The sequence below is a fragment of the Urocitellus parryii genome, chromosome 3 (assembly GCF_045843805.1).
Source record: "Urocitellus parryii isolate mUroPar1 chromosome 3, mUroPar1.hap1, whole genome shotgun sequence".
NCBI classification, from domain to species: Eukaryota; Metazoa; Chordata; class Mammalia; order Rodentia; family Sciuridae; genus Urocitellus; species Urocitellus parryii.
In genome coordinates this window covers 33,650,336-33,665,925 of record NC_135533.1, presented here as the reverse complement: position 1 = coordinate 33,665,925, position 15,590 = coordinate 33,650,336, and the positions used below count along the sequence as shown (strand labels likewise).

At 38.7% G+C, this 15,590-nt stretch overlaps 1 protein-coding gene and 1 long non-coding RNA gene across 3 annotated transcripts in view; one reads left to right on the top strand and one right to left on the bottom strand.

Moving 5' to 3' along the window:
- C1galt1 (core 1 synthase, glycoprotein-N-acetylgalactosamine 3-beta-galactosyltransferase 1) overlaps nucleotides 1-3,947 on the bottom strand; it is a 35,161-nt gene extending 31,214 nt beyond the window's left edge. Inside the window, exon 1 of one of the 2 annotated variants that reach the window (XM_026391547.2) lies at nucleotides 3,775-3,947. In XM_026391547.2, the coding sequence (XP_026247332.1) occupies nucleotides 3,775-3,781 (7 nt within the window). In that variant the 5' untranslated portion in view covers nucleotides 3,782-3,947. Of the gene's footprint in view, nucleotides 1-3,199; nucleotides 3,265-3,774 lie in introns of those variants that run through there. The other variant, XM_026391548.2, reaches the window with a different exon arrangement.
- Nucleotides 3,948-4,657: 710 nt separating this feature from the next.
- LOC113184699 (uncharacterized) lies at nucleotides 4,658-6,381 on the top strand. The gene is made up of 3 exons (XR_003301038.2): nucleotides 4,658-4,743; nucleotides 5,895-5,968; nucleotides 6,234-6,381. It is a non-coding gene; the product is annotated as an uncharacterized LOC113184699 (long non-coding RNA).
- The last annotated feature ends 9,209 nt before the right edge of the window (nucleotides 6,382-15,590 follow it).

Sequence of the window (15,590 nt, the reverse complement as noted above, 5' to 3'; positions counted from 1 at the left end):
AATTCGAGACAGGGCCAAATGTTCCTGGAGAAGAAAATCGGCCCCAGTCAATAACTATTCCTTTAACTTGTTGAAACTTAAGTCTCTCATATGTACATAAAATACTTAAAGATATATATATAAAGAATAGCTGCTTTTCAGGAGGGCATATGGATGACAGAGGTAACTAGATAAGAAGAAAAAAAGTTTACTTTTCACATTTACTTTTAATCTGTTTTTAGTTTTGTACCTGTTCTAACTTCTCCACAACTATAGCCCTGGTCTGAGCCACCCCTTTCTCTTAACTGCTGCAAAAACCTTCTAATCAACTTTTTTTTTCCCCTTTAACCTTTCCTTCATTCTATTTTTTAGAGTAGTCAGAGTGATCTTTTTAAAACTGTACTTGTATCTTGTCATCCAACTGCTCTGAACCCTTACAACTTCCTAATCTCACTTAAAAAGCCCAAACCTTAAAATGACCTTCACATAATCTGCCATCTTATTTCACCCCTTTCTTTGTGATCTTTCTTCCTTGGACTTAGTGGTTTTGGAGGTAAGAAACAAATAACATTTTCACAGGATTGACTCTAATACTATTTCTCCATGTTTTACCTTTGAATTCACTGACATCTCTCTAACATGCCCATGGTCTTTATACTTGCTGTTATCTGCTGGGGACATATGCCCAGACACTAATAGGTTTCACTCCCCATAGTCTTTATTTCTTCAGGTCTTTATTTCTCAGTGGTCTTCCCTGACCATCCTACTCTTACCCATAGCACTTATTAATATCTAACATTATTTTTTAAATTCATCTTGTATACTGTCTTTCTTTTCCATCCTGATCAGTGTTCTCAAACCTGAGTCTGCATCAGAATCATCTGGAAAGTTAATTATAACAATTTTCAAAACAAAGATCTGGACTCTGAAAATGTGCATTTCTAACAAGTTCCCAGGTGATACAAGAATCCAGGGACCACACTTGTAGTACTAATGTTTCAGAGCCACATAGGGAGAATGCCACGAAGTGACACACAAGCCAAGGAATTGTCAGTGACACAAGAAGAGGCCTAGAACAGATTCTCCCCTAGAACCTTGACAACATGGTCCTGGCAACATCATGATTTCAGACATCTAGCCACAAGAACTAGGACAATAAATTTCTGTTGTTTTAAATGGCTGTTTGTGGTTATTTATTATGGCAATCCTAGGGGGGGAAAAAAAAACAGAATGCAAACAACCACACCAAGCTGTGTGTAATCCCAAATTCTGCCCATTATCCAACTTCTACCAGTTTAAGTAATGTTTTAAATAAATAGCTTTCATTTTAATCAGATTTCCTGTTTGAGAATTTCCTCAACATTGCTTTTTCTTGTCCTAAATGTGTCCCTTCAATGTGCAAGACAGATCATTCTACAGGGACAGGACAGTTTATTTGAATTTTCTTTTTGGTTTTTCCCAGCTTCTTAGGGGTTTCCTTAACTCACAAGAAGCATCTTCTTTATTTTTTTCCTCCAAAGAAGACTTCATAATTTCACATATTAAAATTTGGGCACAAATTTTCCCCTGGGATGCTTGAATTAGGTGCAAAATAAAAATTTAATTTCACACCGGAGTTCCTTTATAACCAGATTTTAAAATAAAATGCTAACTTCACATTTTAAGGAACAGATTTTTTTTCCTTCTTCACTTAAAAAATTCTATTGGGAAACCTAAACTTTTAATGTAGCATCAAGCTGATAATTTTCTATTAAAAGATTTATAAATATACTGTCACAAAAATTACTATCAGTAATTTTACCACATGAAGACTCTAAATTAACATGGCTTACAAAGGTAATCAGTATAACAGAATTTTTACTGCAGCACATAACACCATACAAATAGTACCTCGAATATAATTAACAATATCACTTTTATATTTCTATCATTAGGTAAACATTAACTCATCGTCTGTGCCTAACTAAATCTGCATATTTATTTCTGGATATTTAATTTATTCAGAAATATAGACTCATACAATCTAAAGACAGTATACTTAAACTCTAAATGGATAATAACCACAAACTATCTTTAAATGCTGAATCCTAAGCAAAAAGATACTGAAAAAACACAAATTCCAGGCAAATTTGAGAAAGATATTTAATAGTTCTCCACTAGTCCTGAAAAATCATTCTCTTTCACTATGAAGAATTTTAAATGAGTCATACTTTCCTTACTAAATCACTGTTTTACTTAACATATGGTGAAAAGAGTTAACTGTTTGGTAACTTGAAGCTTTATATTCATTTAAACTATACATCAATATATACTAAAGCTGGCAGAAAATAAAACAAATACAGTTTATTACATACAATATTTAGAACTCTCCATATCATGTGCATGAGCCTCATCTGACATTTCTCTGATACGGGAGTGAAAAGCTGTCATCTAAATACCTTCAAAAACTCGGATTCCCACATCTCAAACTTACCAGAATTAAACAACTTGAAATTAAGCAGAACACTTTTTTTCTTGGCACCCAGGCGGAGCTATGTTCTACATCCATCTTTTACTAAATTAACATATTTCTGGCCCTTACATATTGCCTAATTATTTAAAGTTCTAACTTTATAACTTTTTTTAAAAAAATTAAATATTTTTATAGTAGATGGAGGCAGTTCCTTTATTTTATTTTTTTATGTGGTGCTGAGGATCGAACCCAGTGCTTCACACGTGCTAGGCAAGCACTCTACCAATTGAGCTACAGCCCCAACCCACTTTGTAACTTTTTAATTCATAATGAAATCAATTCATAGTCAGCACAGTTTTTAATCATTAAAGCATTAAAAAGAAATAAGGCTATATACTCACAATGAATTTAGAAAACTGGAAACTTAATAAGCTTTCCCAGAATGTGAGTCTTGTGTTGTTGTTGATGATGTTATTTTAAAAAATGGCAAGGGGGAGGGGGCGGCTAAGGGCTAAAAATGAATAAATCCCTACCCCTAAACTGCGGTCTATTAGAAGCATGCAATTTATCTAAACTCAAAGCACTATGGACAACTTGCCAGAATCCAGAATCCATCACACTTTGCAGGGGGAAAGGGGGAAAAAATCTGAGTTTAAAAAAAAAAAAAAATCCCCCCCTCTTTCTGGTAGCAAGTGCCCTGACACGCACCTGGCTTGTTCACTGTCAGCGGCAGGGAAACTTTAAAAAATAAATCAGCTACAGACAAACCTGATGATCCAAGCAAGCCCCAGGCACTTCTGGACGGCGCCCGCTCGCTGGGCGCTCAGGCGGCGCTGCAGCCCGGCTCTGGCGGAAGGTGCCCACACCTGAGAGTCGAGTCGGCTAGACCGCCGCTGGGGACCCGGGCGGGGAGGACCCGGGGGCGGGGCAGGCAGGGCCCGGCAGGACAGGACCGCTAGGTGACCCGGCCCGCAGCCGGGGCGCAGCCCGCGCCTCCACGCGGACGCCCGACGCCCGGCAGCACGAGCGCAGGAGGTGAGGAGTGCGGGAGGGCGAAAAGAAGGACCCGCCACGACAAGGAGGCTACATGTCGTCAAAATAACGGCCCGTGGGCACCCGGCCCCCGTGGCAGCTCGCGGAGGCACCAGGAGTTCGAAGTGCCCCGCGCCTCCCTCAGAAGCCCGAACGCCCCAAGCCCGGCCCCGACCCCAAGACACCTGTTTGGCGGCGCCTGGCGTTCGGTTCCACCCTCCAAGCTCCGGCTCACACACCCCGAGAGGGGGGAGGGCGAGGGGAGCCCAGACCTCCGACCCGCAGCCTGAGGGCGCCTCTCCTGGCCGTACCTGACATCAGCAGCTGCTCCCCCTCGCCCCTCCTGGGGGGCGGAGAGGGGGTCCACTCGGGGCTGGCGACCTTTGCTCGTCTGGGCAGCCGCAGAACTGGCTCGTGGCCGCTAGCCCGGGCCGCTCGCTACCGCCCAGATCATTCTCCCGCGGCGGTGGCGGCGGCAGCCGAGGCGGGCCCGGCGCGCGCTCCCGCCCGCTCGCTCCGCCCCTCCCTGCAGCGCGTCCAGGCCACGGCCCGCCTACGGCGCAGCCGCCACCCAGGGGTCTCCTAGCGCTGACGTCGCCGCCGCCGCACCAGCCCCAGGGAAGGGCGGAGCCGGAGGGGGCAGGGAGGGGCGGGGCTACGGCGACGTGCGGACGCGGGGATAGGACGCCGACCACGAGCTCCGCCCTTCTGCGAAGGGGTCTGGGAAGTCGGGGCTTTCAGAAGCTGTAAGCTTAGTTGCAGCCCTCTTGCGCATCTTATCTACGGGTTTCACTTTTCCAACTCTGCGGTTGGGTTCTGCACTAGCTTCCATACTTGGAGACTGAGGAGTACAGGAACGTAGTGAAAGGAAGGAAACTAGAACTGAGACTGGTCGTGACTGAGAGACCTTTGTCTGAGAGACTGACTCTTAACTCTGTAGTAGTATCTTGGCCTCTAACCTGCTCTTAACCCGTCCTTTTTTTTCCCTCGCTAGTCTTCTCCCCATACTCCCACTTTCTCTCTGGTCTTAAGGAAAGGAAATATGGCAAGATGAGCTGTGCAGAAAGGTGCTACATAACGTGATGTGTGAACCAGAAAGAACTGAAAAACAGTGATATCAGAAAGCCTTCTGCAAGAACACGTGCATAAACTTTGATTCTGTCAGTACTTCATTTCTGTCCTACAATATAGCAGAAAGAAGTTCTTCAAGCTTGCAAAAATCATCTGCCCTTAGGGGGTGGTTGCCACCTGTCCAGACAACCCCACCACATAGTGAGGAGGTGAGTGGAAGGTCTATATGTCATTGGCTTTAACCCTCTACAAGGCCAAGCTCCAGGATCGGAAAGCTACTGCCTGCTTCATTTAAATGCGTGACTTGGACAGTTCTTTAATAACCTGTGTTAAAAGTAGACTCTGAAAACGGCTGGTTGGTCTGTTTCACTTCATTTTCTGTTGCTAAACTATAATACAGCTTGGTTCCATATACTTCCACAAGGGAACTAGAAAAGATACTCCTCTAGGGGTCACAATGTTCCAAATACAAAGCAAACCAAACTCAGGATTCTTTGTGTCATTTTAATTTAATTGAAAGTTATAGTGAACAAAGAATAACCTTTTTTTTCCCTCAATGAACAAAGGTAAACCTTTCCAATGATAAGATTAGCCATAGTCAAAATAAAGAAGAGCTTTATTTTGACTGTGGTTCTGGGCAAAGTTCTGGCCGATGGCCTTCTTGCTGGCAGTGCCCTGAAGCAAAGCAGAATATCACATGGCAAGAAACAGGGAGCTCATAATAGAGCTTGCCAAGCTCCCTTTTATAGCAGACCTGCTGTCGGGACAGCCATTGACCCATCAATACATTAATCAGATGAGTGGATTAAGCTATTCTTGAGGGCAGAGCCCTAATCAACTCTTAATGGTTCCACCTCTTAACATCTTATGATGGGGACAAGCCATATTCAGACCATAACAGGCTGGAACCTTGCTTCCCTTCCCCTATTTATTGGCTGTGTAATGTTACAGGTTACTTAGCATGCCTGGGAGAAATAATAAGTAGCATATTTTAGTTATTGTTATTTTTCCTGTAATTTGCTTGGGTTCAGCTTTAGTATATAGTTTGCCACGACTTAACATCAGTAGATCCAAAAGAGTCTTCCAAAAGAATTTTAAAACTTAATGGCCGGGCACACGCCTGTAATCCCAGTGGCTCAGGAGGCTGAGACAGGAGGATAGCGAATTCAAAGCCAGCCTCAGCAAAAAGCAAGACGCTAAGCAACTCAGTGAAACCCTGTCTCTAAATAAATTGCAAAATAGGGCTGGGGATGTGGCTCCGTGGTCAAGTGCCCCTGAGTTCAATCCCCTGTAACCCCTCTCCCCCTAAAAAACTTAAGGAACATCTAGTGATTCTAATTCAGATGTCTCTTTTTTTCAGATGAGGAAACTGAGGCCAGAAAGATAAACTAACGGAACATGCCAGAAGAGAAATGCCAGAGTCATGACAGCCAGGTTGGTGCCCTTTCTTGTCCCCTGCCTCCAGACTTCTCTTTACTATATCCCACGTTTAATTTCCTTTCCTCCTCAACTTCTGTATAGTTGTTGCCCAGGCCCATCCCCCACCACAGCTTGGTTCCCAATACTTCCACAAAGAAACTAGAAAAGATACTCCTCTAAGGGTCACAGTGTTCCAAATACAAACCAAACCAAACACAGGATTCCTTTGTGTCATGTTTCTTTAGCCATTTGACCTACACCCATCCTTTTTCTTACTTAGAACCAGGACACCATGCTGAAGGTAGAGCCACAAAACTTCAACCATGATGACAAAAGCCACACACTCAATAATATTAATGGTGTAGGAAGCCAGACATGTCTGGGTTCATGGTTGCTTTGGAGGGCCAGCTTACCAGCTAGGCTGGCCATTTCTGGGTTGTTGTTATGTGAGGAAAAATAAATTTTTTCTATATAAGATTTTGTTATATGAGCTTTCTATTATAAGTCTTAAATATAGTTCCTAATTGATATAATGAGGTAGATTATCATTTATATAGCAGTATGTTGACAATTTTTTTTGATAGGGTAAAATGAAAATGGGACAGAATATGTAAGCTAACCACAGCAATAAAATATTCTCTAATAAACTTAGTTTTCCATTAAATACCTAAATATTAAATAAGTCATTTTATAATTACTTGAATTTTATAAATTAACTTATATTCATGACTTAGTGGTTTTAAAATACATCCACAAATTCTTTCATGCTTCTTTCAAAAGATAGCGCTTAATTCCCCTAACTTTAAGTTTGGGCTGTACTTAGTAACTTTTCGTGACTAGAATAGTATGAAAATGACGTAGTGGACTTCTGAAGGGAATTTATAAAAGATATGTCAGCTTTCTTCTTGTTCACTCTCTGGAATTACTTGCTGAAAGTGTCATCAGACAGGGGTCCAAGGAGGTCTCTCTAGAGGACATTGGGACCCTCCATTCGCCCCAGGCAGGTTCTTGCCTTACACCATGTAAAAGCATTCCAGGATGTATTGAAAGCAAGGCACAAGCAATAATTTATTAATAGAGACAGCAAATGAAAGGTACACACACCCCAAAGGCAGGGTGCATATGCCCCTGGCCTCTCATAGAAGGTAAGACAAGTTATTCAACAGGGTTGATCTCCCTGACTATATGAATGATTCTCCTAGGAGGAAAAGTGCAGGTTCCCGGGCAGGCTTTTGTGAATCAGGATGTTTCATCTTATTTAAATAGTCTAGCTACAGATCAGTTATGGGTATATTGTGTAGCTTGAATCTGGTGACATTTGAATTGATTATGTTTTTGTTCAAGTTGATCTCGTACAAGCGTATGTTGAATGCTTTTTTCCTCTAGTTAAAGGGACAAACATGATTGATCATGCTTATAGGTCTAGATCTCCATCTAGTAAGGGTGTCCTTTTCTCTCTCCCTGAGAGCCCAACTATCTCAGGGAAAGGTAGCTGTCATGTCTTTATCATCAGGTCACTCAGGCAACTTATGGAGAGGCAGGGTTGGCGAGTATTAAGGCTTCCAGCCAACAGCCATGCAAATGTCCTTGAAAGCAGATCCTCCAACAATAGTCCAACATAGAAGTGACATCATGCATCCCTGGCCAGCATCTTAACTGTCACCTCAAGTGAGACCCTGAGCCAGAACCTCTCAACTAAGCTGCTCCTATATTCCTGCCCCCAGAAATATGAGATAATACATGTTTAAATAATTGTTTTAAGCCACTAAGTTTTAGGATACTTTGTTATATAACATTCAATAACTAATACAGTTGATTATAATAGAGCCTAACACAATGGGCAGCGCATAAGTGGGTGTTATTTGAATAACAATTGATTAAAGTGGAGTTTATCTTTTTTACTTTAATAGATTACATATGATGCTATTATTACCTGTGGTCCCTGACACCTAAATTATATAAGGGTTTTTTAATATGGTCATAAAGAGATCAATTGTGAATCTTACTGAGATCAAAACATTGGTGGTCCTGGATATTAAAAAAAAAAGTGGAATGAGCAATAATATCCTGAAATTGGAATTCTGTCTTTAGTCTTATCACTAATTAACTGGGTGAGTTATGAAAAGTCACCTAAACCTAAATTTCAATTTCCCTATTCATTAAATGGGGACAATAATCTCAAATTGTTTTCAAAAGATAGTCAGTATGATTTTATGTAATAGTGTATTAACACACTTTCAATTAATTTGGTTAGATCTGCCTTTTTAAATTTTTAAGCAAATAAGTGTTACATATTTAGGTGTGAATCCCATAGAGAATTTTCTTTCAAATGGTGGTAATTTACTTGCTGATTTTACTGTGTGCATTTGTACATATTAGCATCATTCATAGGCAAGCAGTTTAGGCTTAAGTGTGTGTGGCAGGATGGTAGCTTATTAAATGTCAGATCTCATTTTATTAGCCTGTTGAAAATTTACTATGCTTTAAGAAGAATACATAATTATGACTGACTCCTTTTCCTTTTTATTAATTAATTTCTAACTGTAGCTAGGTATTTGCCCCAGCAATACTTAAATATTCTTAGTAATAAATACACATTTAGCTAGTAATTTGATCTGAGTTTTAAGTGTTCATCCTAGAGCAAAATTGTGCCCAACAGCAAGTATATACATGGTAGAATATATGTCTTTCTCTTTTAGAGAGGAGGACTTGTGCACACAGAGAAAGGCTTTATGAAATGAAATGTCAGAAGTAAATATTATATAATTATGGACAATGTACAGTTTGTCATGAGTAACCTAACAGATAAATATGTTAGGATGAATAAGGTTTATTTAGCCTTAGTGTAGGATTCAAGTCTTGATTACATAGTGGATGAATTATCCTAGATTTCTGGGTTTTTGAACAGTGGTCCCCCCTTATCCATAGGGAATAAGTTTCAAGACCCCATGGATACCTGAAACTGTACCTAGTACCAAAACCTACATATACACTGTTTTTTCTACATGTAGTTACCTACGATAAAGTTTAATTTATAAATTAGGCACAGTAAGAGATAATAATAACTATAATAAAAATAGAATAATTTTGACTGTGTACTATAATAAAAGTTAGTGAATGGATCCTCTCTTCCCAAATATCTTCTTTTAGTGTATATCTTATCAATCTCAGCATATGCTTTTGTTTTCTTTCTTTATTAAGTCAAGAATTTTCACCTTTCATTTAAAGAAAGTACTTTATTGTTTTTTTTTTTTTTTGGCCACCCCAAGGTTGTTAGCATCACTAGTCTTGCACCTTGGAGTCATTATTTAATAAGTGAAGTGAAGATTATGTCAGCACATTCACTACAATATCATGATAGTTGCCCTCATAATTGAGATGGCTACTAAGTGAAAATGAGCAGCCGGTGTGTACAGTATTGATAGGTTGGACAAAGGGATGATTCACATCGTGGGTAGGATGGAGTGGGGTGGCATTAGGTTTCATCACATGTTCAGAATGACACACAATTTAAAACTTCTGAATTGATTATTTCTGGAAATTTTTAATACTTTTAGACTACAGTTGACCATGGGTAAATGAAACCTCAGAAAGTGAAACTGGACAGAGGAATCTTGCTGTATTGTTTCTTGCTTTCTGCTACTTGCTGTAACCCCAAATCATATGAAATTACTGGCTTAACTAGACACTGGACTATATGTGGTTATAGATGATCTATAGTAGTAATGAAAAATTCTAGGGAAAAAATGGACACTAGGAAAGTGAGAAGAGAGAAGACTGGTGACAGTGTGTTTTCAACAAAATTTCTCACAATACTTGCCAGTTCAGAACGAGGAGAAGATAAAGAAAAAAGAAAGTCTAGGAATTACTTTTAACATCAAGGGAAGAGGATTCAGCATGACTACAATGTGTGCACCAAGGAATTAGTGTTATTGCAAGAAATATTCTCAATTTGTGAGGTTAGGCTTGCTGGTTTTACTCTGTATTCTTCTAGTTCCCTGGAATAAGAATCATAATGTTCTTTAGTTGTTTTCCTTGGTGGCTCACCAAAAGCAGAAAATGTTTTTTGTAAATGGAATAGGCAAAGCTTGCTTTAGTTTGAAATTCCACAGGAGTAAATTATTTATGAATGTTGATACTGTTATTGTAAAGAACTAACTTAACATATTTAGCTATGTACTATGGCATATTTTTTTCTTTCTTTTAAATTTTATTTTAAAATTTAAAAATGAACTGTAGTAGATACCATTTTGGGTTTTTGTCACCTCCGCTGAGATGCACCCTGTTCTTCAGCCCTTTACTATAACTCCCATCTATAGGTTGGTTCCCTGTTATGGTTTAGATATTATGTATCCCCCAAAAGCTCACATGGGAAACAATGCAAGAATGTTTAGAGGTGAAATGATTGGGTTCTGAAAGTCTTAACCAAATCAAGGCATTAATCCCCTTATAGAGATTAAGTAGATGGTAACTTTAGGGTATGTCTGGAGGAGATAGATCCCTGAAAGTGTACCTTTGGGGTTTATATTTTTGTCCTTTTTGAGCAGAGCTCTCTCTTGCTCGCGCCCTCCCTCCCCCCCCCCCCTCCCCTTCTTGGTGCCATATTTTCAGCCACTTTCTTCTGCCACACACTTCTGATATGATGCTCTGCCTCATCCCAGACCTTGAGGAATGGAGTCAGCCACCTATGGACTGAGACTCTAAAACCATGAGCCCCTAAATAAATGTTTCCTCTAAAATTGTGCTTGTCGTGTCTTTTGGTCACAACAGTGAAAAAGCTGATTAAACCATCCATTAGGTATATTGATATGAGAGGACCTTTCTCCCTACCTGACCATAGTGATTGGATGAGGTTTGGTCATTGATAGATTTTGAATCAATGAGATTCCCATGTCTGGAATTTGGAGTTGGGACATAGAGGCTTTTGCTATTCTCTGTTGAACACTAAAACTATAACCAAACATGAGTTTTAAATCAGGCTAAACCCAAATAAGAAATCATTCTGCAGGGAGAGAAAGGAATGAAGCCAATTGTCTGAGAAAACTAATTAACCCTAAGTTTTGGGGCTCCTTTAGAAAGGGAAAGAGAGGAGAGAGGAGCTTTCTGGTCCCCTTCAGATTTCCCCTGGCCACTACCCCACAAATGGCCCTACTGCCCAATTTCATGAGCTCCTACCCTGTATCCTTGTACTGAATGACACTTTTTTGGTTAAATTAGTTAGAATATATAACTTCTGCACTATTTAAGATATATTTTATCACTTCATTTAAAAGAAACCTAAATATTTTATTTTTCTACAAGAAGTAAGACACATTTTAAAAACTTCGGTCTAAAGGAATAGCATAAAGCCTATGAAAAAGCCTGCAAATATTACAGTCTTTTGAATAAAGACAACAAAATGGCAGAGTAAGAAGCTCTAAGCTCTTATTCTCCCACAGAGACATCAAAACACACATAGGCACACATACACACAAACACAAGCAGAAACTGTTAGAACTGATTTTGCGAGAGTTCTGAAAAATAAAGGTAAACAGCAACCAACTAAGCACTTAATCAAGAAAAAGGCACATGAAACCAGTAGGAATGTTTCATGGTGATTTTGCTTGTCCTTCTACTACCCCCCTTTCCCTCATGGGGATATTTAGAGTGGCAATAGACTTGTGGCAATAGTATGGCAAAGCAGCAGCGGTTAAACAATTGCTATAGTCATAAAGAAGCAACAGTCTCACAGCAGTACAGTCTAAAAGCATTAGCAGCCCCTATCCCTTGTGTGGAGCTGTTTACCAGGTTTGAAAAGGAGCAAGCAAAGCAGACCTTGTTTGCAAATTATTGTGTTCTAACCCGATTGATTAGAACAGGTACTCTGGCCTGAATTCCTTTGCCCCCACACATTCATATGTTATAACTCTAACCTCCAATGTTACTGCACTTAGAGACAGGGCCTATGAGGAAATAATCAAGTTTAAATTAAGTGGTAATAGTAGGTTCCAATCTGATAGTGCTGGTGCTCTTATAATAGGAAGAAACACCATAGTGTGCTTCTTCCTTTCTCTCTCTCTCTCTCTCTCTCTCTCTCTCTCTCTCTCTCTCTTTCTAACTGCCTCCCTCCCTCCATCCCTCCTCCCTTTCTCCTTTCTCCCTCTCTGTCTCCCTCCCCTCTCTCACTCTTTCCACCCTTCCTCCTTTTCCATCTGCCTCTCTTCATCATGTGAGGACACAGAAGGAAGTACCCCATCAGCTAAACAGGGTGAAACTAGAAACCAAATCAACTAGAACCTTGATCTTGTACTTTACAGCCTCCAGAACTATGAAAAATAAATTTCTGATTTTTAAAAGATATTTAGCATGTGGTATTTTGTTATAGCAGCCCACACAGACTAATAAAGAAGTACTGATTCAAGTGCTATTCCCTATTTCAACTAAGTCATAACTTAGGCCAAAAAAACTAAAAACACTGCAGGCTGAATTAACAACCTAGGAGTGAGATTATAGTTGAAACATATAATACTTAGGCAAAAGTTGGGTCAAATTTCTTTGGGAAATTAGGAAATTCAAAAGCAACCGTATACACGTGGGAATTTAGAAAGCTATGCATATATACCAGGGTAAGACATATGCTCAGAAAACACTTGAGAAATCCCTAATAAGCTTTCACCTTGAGCTGATCCCTTGGCACAGTGCAAATATGAATAATTAAAGAATGACCCTGGCTCAGAGCCAATTTGTAAGACTGGGAGAGTAGATGGCATTCAGGAAAATCCCTGTTAGAACACTAGCTGAACACAAGCCAAGGAAAAGAGACTTTAGTGACCTCACTGACAACGAATACAGTCTGCAATAAAAGTTTGGGAAAAGCATTAAATAAATGAACTGCCAATTGGTTTGCAGTAAGTCACAGTTTTCCACTAAAGGAGAGGGCACGGTAATATATGAGATAAGCTGAAGTTAAGTTAGAAGAATTCCTTGATGGAAAAAGTTTACCTTTGCGTGTTGTTGCTTCATTTCCTGAAAATAACTTAGGAGATGCTCCTGATTTGTCCATCTACTGCTTGATTCCTTGGATCCCACCCATTATTTTACTTTTAAAAAAAAGATAAGTAATTATTACAGAGGTCTCTGCATTTTACAGCTGCCTTTTTTGAGAGGCATTTTCCCCAGATAAAACAATAAATAAATAAATAAACTGCCACAGTCTTTAATATTCAGGAAACTGAAGTCCTGGAGAAGGGGAAGGGGGAATCTCATTTCCAGTTAACATATTACAATAGCCAAATGTCCAGTTTTCATTTTTTAAAAAACTTACAAGTTATACAAAGACATAATAAAGTATGACTTACTCAAAAGAACAAAACAAATAGGCAGACACCATCCCTGAAAGATTTGAGATATAGGAATAACAAGACAAAAACTTTAAAACAACTGTCTTAAATATGCTCAAAGAGCTAAAGAGAAACATGAACAAAGAACAAAAAGACACTAGGAAAAATTATGCCTGAACAAAATTAGAATACTAATAAATACATAGAAATTGTGAAAAGGAACAAGAAAGGAATTCTAGAGCTGAAAAATACAATGATTAAAATGAAAAAAAATCCAGGGAAATTGAGCAAGCATATGAAAGATTCAGTGTACTTGGGGAAGGACAGTTGAATTAAAATTATTGACTTTAAGGAGCAGAAAAAAGAAGAATGAGGAACCTCCATTGTTGGAATGCAAATGCAAAACCACTTTGAAGGAGGGTTTGGCAATTTTCTTACAGAACTACATAGTCTTAATACACAATTCAGCAATTGTTCTCCTTGATATTTACCCAAATGAACTGAAAACTTGTGTCCACACATGCATGTGAATATTTATAGGAGCTTTATTAAGAATTGCCTGCACTCAGAAGCAACCAAGATGGCCCTCAATAGGTATTCTGTGGAGTAAAAGTTTGTGTAGTGTCCAAAATTCATATGCTGAAACCCCAATCTCCAATGTGGCTATTTGGGAAATGAGGTCTCTAAGGAAATAGTGAAGTTTTTATGAGGTCATAAGTGTGGGTTCCTGCTCCAAAAATATTGATGTTCTTATAGGAAATGTCAGAGCACTGGTGCATATTCTATCTCCCTCTCTTCCTTCCTCCATACTTATAGGTAAAATTTTATGAGGATATAACACAAGAGTACCGTCTATAAGCCAGGAAGAGAGCACTCACTAGAAACTGAATTTATAAGCACCTTGGACTTCTAGTCTCCAGAACTGTGAGAAAATTAATGTTTGTTAAGTTACCTAGCCAGTGGTATTTTGTTCTAGTAGCCTAAGTCTATCACAGGTAGGTGCATAAATAAACTTCTGTATACTTAGACAAATTAATACTATTCATCACTATAAAATAAGCAACCAACATACAAAAAGATATGGTAGAGCCTTAAGTGCATGTTACCAAGTAAACAATCTGAAAAAGCTATGTCTTTTATGATTCCAGCCAGATTATATTCTGGAAAAGGCAACAATGTAAAAAGATCCAGGGTGGGCTACAGGTTTTAGGGGAAGGAAGAATGAATAGATGGAACATAGGGATTTTTAGAGCAGGAAAACTCTTCTTTATAAAACTATAATGGTGGATAAATGTCACTATAAATTTGTCCAAGCAGAATGTATAACATCAAGGATTCACCCCAATATAACCCTGTGGACTTTGATTGATAATGATGTGTCAGTGTTGTTTATTGATAGAAATGTAGTGTGAGATATTGATAGTCGAAAAGGCAGTACATATATGGTAGTAAGGAACTTATGAGAAATCTACCTTCCACTCAGTTTCACTGTGATTCTAATTGACTTTTTTTAAAGAAAAAAATAAAATATGTTAATTATTAAAAAGTGAGCAGAACCTAAGATATATATGGGATACCACTAAGTGAACCAACATATGTTACAGAAATTCTAGGAGAAGAGAGTGAGAAAGGGGCAGAAAGAGTATTTGAAGAAATTGTGAACAAAATTGTCCCAAATTTAATTAAAGATATTAACCTACAAATCCAAGAAGTTCAGTGCATTCCAAGTTGAAGAAATTCAAAGATACCCATAATGAGATATTCTAACCAAACAGTTAAAAGCCAAAGGTAAAACGTTTGAAGGCATCAGCAAAGAAATGACTCATCACATACAGGAATACTTAATGAGATTAAAGGCCTATTTCTCAACAGAAACCATACAGCTAGAAGACAGCAGGGAGAGATATTTAAAGTGGTGGGGAAAAAAAATATATTGTTAACTGAGAAGTCTGTGTTCAACAAAAATTGTCTTTCAAAAAATCAGGAAGAACTAAAGCCACACTCAGATAAAGAAAAGCTGAGAGATTTAATTATCACTGGATCCACTATACAAGAAATGCTGAAGGGAGACTTTAAAGTTGATATGAAAAATACTAGAGAGTATCTCAAAGCCATATGAAGTAATAAGTATTTCCATAAACATTAATACATGGGAAAATATAAAAACAAGTATTCTTTTATTTTTGTTTATAAGTCTGCCTTTTGTTTCTGACAGGATTTAAAGTCACATAAATAAAAATTTATAAATCTATTGGGCACATAACATATAAAATATATTAAGGACAGTAACAACATAAGGGGGAGAATAGTTTTTGTAT